Below are 6,084 nucleotides of genomic sequence, written 5' to 3' on the forward strand. Positions count from 1 at the left end.
TTAAAAACCGTTAGCTCCTCTGGCGATGAGAGGCGGTACAAGACCGACCAGACAGTGGTCCAGGTGACCGGAGAACCCAGGTGACCGCAGAACCCAGGTGACCAGAGGACCCTGTGAGGTTTCCTCTGGCTCTGTGGGAGAACGGAGATTTCTCCTTGTGTCTCAGCCGCTTGCGACAAATGGTTTTCCCTGTGGGTAACCCTCAGAACTCAGGCGTCCAGCGAGGGCTACTCTGCATTCATTTTATCCTTTATCTCTCTCTCTCTCTCTCTCTGCCGGCTTGTGTGTGTGTGTGTGTGTGTGTGTGTGTGTGTGCGCGTGTGCGTGTGTGTGTGCGTGTGTGTGCGTGTGCGTGTGCGTGTGCGTGTGCGTGTGTGCGTGTGTGTATGTGTGCGTGTGTGCGTGTGTGTGCATGTGCTGCGTTAGGCGTTAAGTCACTTAGTGACTTGTAACCAAGTAACTATGTTTTCATGTCATTATAAATTATGTATAGTTATATGGTCTCTATCTATCTATCTATCTATCTATCTATCTATCTATCTATCTATCTATCTCTCTATCTATCTGTCTATCTATCTCTGGTGAGACACAGTGGTTGGTGGGTCTTTAGACAGTGAGACACAGTGGTTGGTTGGTCTTTAGGCAGTGAGACACAGTGGTTGGTTGGTCTTTAGGCTGTGAGACACAGTGGTTGGTTGGTCTTTAGGCAGTGAGACACAGTGGTTGGTGGGTCTTTAGGCAGTGAGACACAGTGGTTGGTGGGTCTTTAGGCAGTGAGACACAGTGGTTGGTTGGTCTTTAGACAGTGAGACACAGTGGTTGGTTGGTCTTTAGGCAGTGAGACACAGTGGTTGGTTGGTCTTTAGGCTGTGAGACACAGTGGTTGGTTGGTCTTTAGGCAGTGAGACACAGTGGTTGGTTGGTCTTTAGGCTGTGAGACACAGTGGTTGGTTGGTCTTTAGGCAGTGAGACACAGTGGTTGGTTGGTCTTTAGGCAGTGAGACACAGTGGTTGGTTGGTCTTTAGGCAGTGAGACACAGTGGTTGGTTGTTCTTTAGGCTGTGAGACACAGTGGTTGGTTGGTCTTTAGACAGTGAGACACAGTGGTTGGTTGGTCTTTAGGCAGTGAGACACAGTGGCTGGTTGGTCTTTAGGCAGTGAGACACAGTGGTTGGTTGTTCTTTAGGCAGTGAGACACAGTGGTTGGTTGTTCTTTAGACAGTGAGACACAGTGGTTGGTTGGTCTTTAGGCTGTGAGACACAGTGGTTGGTTGGTCTTTAGGCAGTGAGACACAGTGGTTGGTTGGTCTTTAGGCAGTGAGACACAGTGGTTGGTTGTTCTTTAGACTGTGAGACACAGTGGTTGGTTGTTCTTTAGGCAGTGAGACACAGTGGTTGGTTGGTCTTTAGGCAGTGAGACACAGTGGTTGGTTGGTCTTTAGACAGTGAGACACAGTGGTTGGTTGGTCTTTAGGCAGTGAGACACAGTGGTTGGTGGGTCTTTAGGCAGTGAGACACAGTGGTTGGTTGGTCTTTAGGCAGTGAGACACAGTGGTTGGTTGGTCTTTAGACTGTGAGACACAGTGGTTGGTTGTTCTTTAGGCAGTGAGACACAGTGGTTGGTTGGTCTTTAGGCAGTGAGTGTAAAGGGCGGGCCAAGAGAAGGGCACAGAGACAGGAGTGGCAGTGCAGAAATTTGCAGTTTATTGCTTGATGCATCCGTTCATCGTGGTGAGAGAAAAGAAATTAAACTTTGCAAATCGAAAGTGAAACCAAAATAAAGTCAAAACAAAATGATTCTTATACAACTAAAAAACAGTCTGCTCTGGCCTCCAGTGACGGAGGTCTACAAACAGCAGAAATTGGTTTAGCCTCAACGGAAAAAAAATGAATAAGCCATGCTCGGGTACACCAGGACAAATGACAGAACCAAAAGACAGGAACAAAAGACAGCTAAACACAGGGAGCTCCCACACATATATAGTTTGGTGACCCGCACCAAACAACAGACAGAGGGGGTGACAAACAACAGAGCATGGCTAATAAATAAATATTTAAGGTTATAATTAAACTAATACATTCAAATGAAATTTACATAACCTGACATCGGTTATTTAACCAATAATCTTGTTAAAGAAAACAAAACAAACACATTCAGAGCATTCAGGAAACATGGGTTGATGTCTGGCCCCCTCAGATAATTAATGATGGTATGATCCTTCTCGCCTCTGGGAACCCAATAAAGAGCTCATGTTTCCGCACGTACCCCTTTCCACGACGGACCAATCTGGAAAGATGACTAAGCAGGTGACAATGAATAATGGTGGGTAACAGAATCTTTCAGCAACCAAGTTTGTGCACTTAACCTGGAAACTGAAAGAAAATAAAAGGTTGTGGACAAATGATAGTTTGTATTGTTGTCTATTGCAGATTTTATGTGTATGTGATAAATGGGGTGGAAACTAAACTGTTGTAGTGGCCTATATGTGCGGCCATCATACACAGCCGTCACAGTGAGACACAGTGGTTGGTTGTTCTTTAGACAGTGAGACACAGTGGTTGGTTGGTCTTTAGGCAGTGAGACACAGTGGTTGGTTGGTCTTTAGGCAGTGAGACACAGTGGTTGGTTGGTCTTTAGACAGTGAGACACAGTGGTTGGTTGGTCTTTAGGCTGTGAGACACAGTGGTTGGTTGGTCTTTAGGCAGTGAGACACAGTGGTTGGTTGGTCTTTAGGCAGTGAGACACAATGGTTGGTGGGTCTTTAGGCAGTGAGACACAGTGGTTGGTTGTTCTTTAGGCAGTGAGACACAGTGGTTGGTTGGTCTTTAGGCAGTGAGACACAGTGGTTGGTGGGTCTTTAGGCAGTGAGACACAGTGGTTGGTGGGTCTTTAGGCAGTGAGACACAGTGGTTGGTGGGTCTTTAGGCAGTGAGACACAGTGGTTGGTTGGTCTTTAGGCAGTGAGACACAGTGGTTGGTGGGTCTTTAGGCTGTGAGACACAGTGGTTGGTTGGTCTTTAGGCAGTGAGACACAGTGGTTGGTTGGTCTTTAGACAGTGAGACACAGTGGTTGGTTGGCCTTTAGGCAGTGAGACACAGTGGTTGGTGGGTCTTTAGGCAGTGAGACACAGTGGTTGGTTGGTCTTTAGGCAGTGAGACACAGTGGTTGGTTGGTCTTTAGGCAGTGAGACACAGTGGTTGGTGGGTCTTTAGGCAGTGAGACACAGTGGTTGGTTGTTCTTTAGGCAGTGAGACACAGTGGTTGGTTGGTCTTTAGACAGTGAGACACAGTGGTTGGTTGGTCTTTCGGCAGTGAGACACAGTGGTTGGTTGTTCTTTAGACAGTGAGACACAGTGGTTGGTTGGTCTTTAGGCAGTGAGACACAGTGGTTGGTTGTTCTTTAGGCAGTGAGACACAGTGGTTGGTTGGTCTTTAGACAGTGAGACACAGTGGTTGGTTGGTCTTTAGGCTGTGAGACACAGTGGTTGGTGGGTCTTTAGACAGTGAGACACAGTGGTTGGTTGTTCTTTAGGCTGTGAGACACAGTGGTTGGTTGGTCTTTAGGCAGTGAGACACAGTGGTTGGTTGTTCTTTAGGCAGTGAGACACAGTGGTTGGTTGGTCTTTAGGCAGTGAGACACAGTGGTTGGTGGGTCTTTAGGCAGTGAGACACAGTGGTTGGTGGGTCTTTAGGCAGTGAGACACAGTGATTGGTTGGTCTTTAGGCAGTGAGACACAGTGGTTGGTTGGTCTTTAGACTGTGAGACACAGTGGTTGGTTGTTCTTTAGGCAGTGAGACACAGTGGTTGGTGGGTCTTTAGGCTGTGAGACACAGTGGTTGGTTGGTCTTTAGACTGTGAGACACAGTGGTTGGTTGTTCTTTAGACTATGAGACACAGTGATTGGTTGGTCTTTAGGCTGTGAGACACAGTGGTTGGTTGGTCTTTAGACTGTGAGACACAGTGGTTGGTTGTTCTTTAGGCAGTGAGACACAGTGGTTGGTGGGTCTTTAGGCAGTGAGACACAGTGGTTGGTTGGTCTTTAGGCAGTGAGACACAGTGGTTGGTGGGTCTTTAGGCAGTGAGACACAGTGGTTGGTTGGTCTTTAGGCTGTGAGACACAGTGGTTGGTGGGTCTTTAGACTGTGAGACACAGTGGTTGGTTGTTCTTTAGACTATGAGACACAGTGATTGGTTGGTCTTTAGGCTGTGAGACACAGTGGTTGGTTGGTCTTTAGACTGTGAGACACAGTGGTTGGTTGGTCTTTAGGCAGTGAGACACAGTGGTTGGTTGGTCTTTAGACAGTGAGACACAGTGGTTGGTTGGTCTTTAGGCAGTGAGACACAGTGGTTGGTGGGTCTTTAGGCAGTGAGACACAGTGGTTGGTTGTTCTTTAGGCTGTGAGACACAGTGGTTGGTTGGTCTTTAGGCAGTGAGACACAGTGGTTGGTTGGTCTTTAGGCAGTGAGACACAGTGGTTGGTGGGTCTTTAGGCTGTGAGACACAGTGGTTGGTTGGTCTTTAGACTGTGAGACACAGTGGTTGGTTGTTCTTTAGACTATGAGACACAGTGATTGGTTGGTCTTTAGGCTGTGAGACACAGTGGTTGGTTGGTCTTTAGGCAGTGAGACACAGTGGTTGGTGGGTCTTTAGGCAGTGAGACACAGTGGTTGGTTGGTCTTTAGGCTGTGAGACACAGTGGTTGGTTGGTCTTTAGACTGTGAGACACAGTGGTTGGTTGCTTGAACAATTTAGTTGGGTTAACACAGCATTTTCCCTGTTCTCCCAGACATAAATGAACACCATAATAGTGACCAGACCAATAGACATGGTTTAAGTTTGACTTTATTTGAAGATCAACATTCTCAAGCGTGTTGAAATTGTTTTGTGTGTTTGTGTGTAGTGTGTTCACGGTCACACACCAATGACCGGGCATGCGGGCATGGTTTTAGTTGAGGTTTTGAAACAGATCAGTGGGAAGGTCTGGAATGACTTGGACAGCTGTGTCGAGGAGCAGGCAGATGTCATCTGGGCCTGGCTGGTCACGCTGACTTCACCCCAATGCTGTTTCTACCGACTCTCTGGTTTCCATCGTGATCACTGCAAATGTAAGAAAGGAGAGGAAGAGGTGGATGGAGGAGGGAAAAGAGCGGAAAACGGATGGACAGGAAAAGAAAGAAAGTGACAGAAGAGGTGAAGAAAGAAAAGTAGAAAGAAGGGATGAGAGAAAGTGAGTAAAAAATGACTTAACTTCTCAACACATGGAGTAAAATGTGAGGAACAACCAAATATCAGAACAAATCCTTCTGTAGCTTTGTTTTAAACTGTTTTTTTTTCTGTTGGGACAATCAAAGCCCTGCTCTCATTTAGTGATAAGTATGGTCTTCGTGATTCTTGCTAAATGACCAAGCAGAAGGGGTTGAACTGCCATCATGCCCACTGGAACCAGCTGCTTGCCCTGAGAGCTGTGGGACCCCCAGAGACGCTTGTTCCCTTTGACCCTTTGACTCTCCTGACCTCTGCCCTGTTATTTGGCTTGAGTATCTAGTCGTTCTAACTCTATGTACCTTTGGTCCTTGTCTCGGATGAAACCGTGACCTCAGACGTCATTGACGTGTCCACCTCCACGCTTCCGGATGATCCCTTTGTTTCGAGGGCCACGCTGCTGACCTTCAGTTCGGAACTGGAGGAGCTGACGCCTCCCACTTTCACCTCAGAACTAGAGGAGCTGACGCCAGCGACCCTCAGAGCAGCCAGGCTGCTGAGATCTCCTGCTCCCTCCAGGAGAGTTTTGTAGGTGGCGATCTCTTGTTCCAGTTGGACCTTGGTGCTCAGGAGCACCTGGTAGTCTCGGCTCTGCTGCATGATTCTCTCTCGAATCGCGGCCAGCTCCCCCTCCAGGCCGCCCGCCAGCCGACTCAGGGACAGCAGCTGGGTCTGGTACTGGGCCTGGACCTCCACCAGACGCTGCTCCATATTGGTTTTCTGTTCAGAAACACACAGACATAGGAGGGGTAGAGGTAAAAATATTAGAGTGGGATACCATCGTCACAGTAATGCAGATGTTGAGAAATTGAGATGAA

At 47.7% G+C, this 6,084-nt stretch overlaps 1 protein-coding gene across 1 annotated transcript in view; it reads right to left on the reverse strand.

Annotated features, from left to right (window-relative positions):
- The window catches only part of LOC115817083 (keratin, type I cytoskeletal 13), a 10,435-nt gene continuing 4,351 nt past the window's right edge, over positions 1-6,084 (reverse strand). Inside the window, exons 6-7 of the mRNA XM_030780327.1 lie at positions 5,569-5,986; positions 1-131 (exon numbers count right to left, since the gene is read on the reverse strand). Of these exons, the coding sequence (XP_030636187.1) occupies positions 1-131; positions 5,569-5,986 (549 nt within the window). The remainder of the gene's footprint in view (positions 132-5,568; positions 5,987-6,084) is intronic.

The sequence above is a fragment of the Chanos chanos genome, chromosome 7 (genome assembly GCF_902362185.1).
Source record: "Chanos chanos chromosome 7, fChaCha1.1, whole genome shotgun sequence".
Taxonomy (NCBI): Eukaryota; Metazoa; Chordata; class Actinopteri; order Gonorynchiformes; family Chanidae; genus Chanos; species Chanos chanos.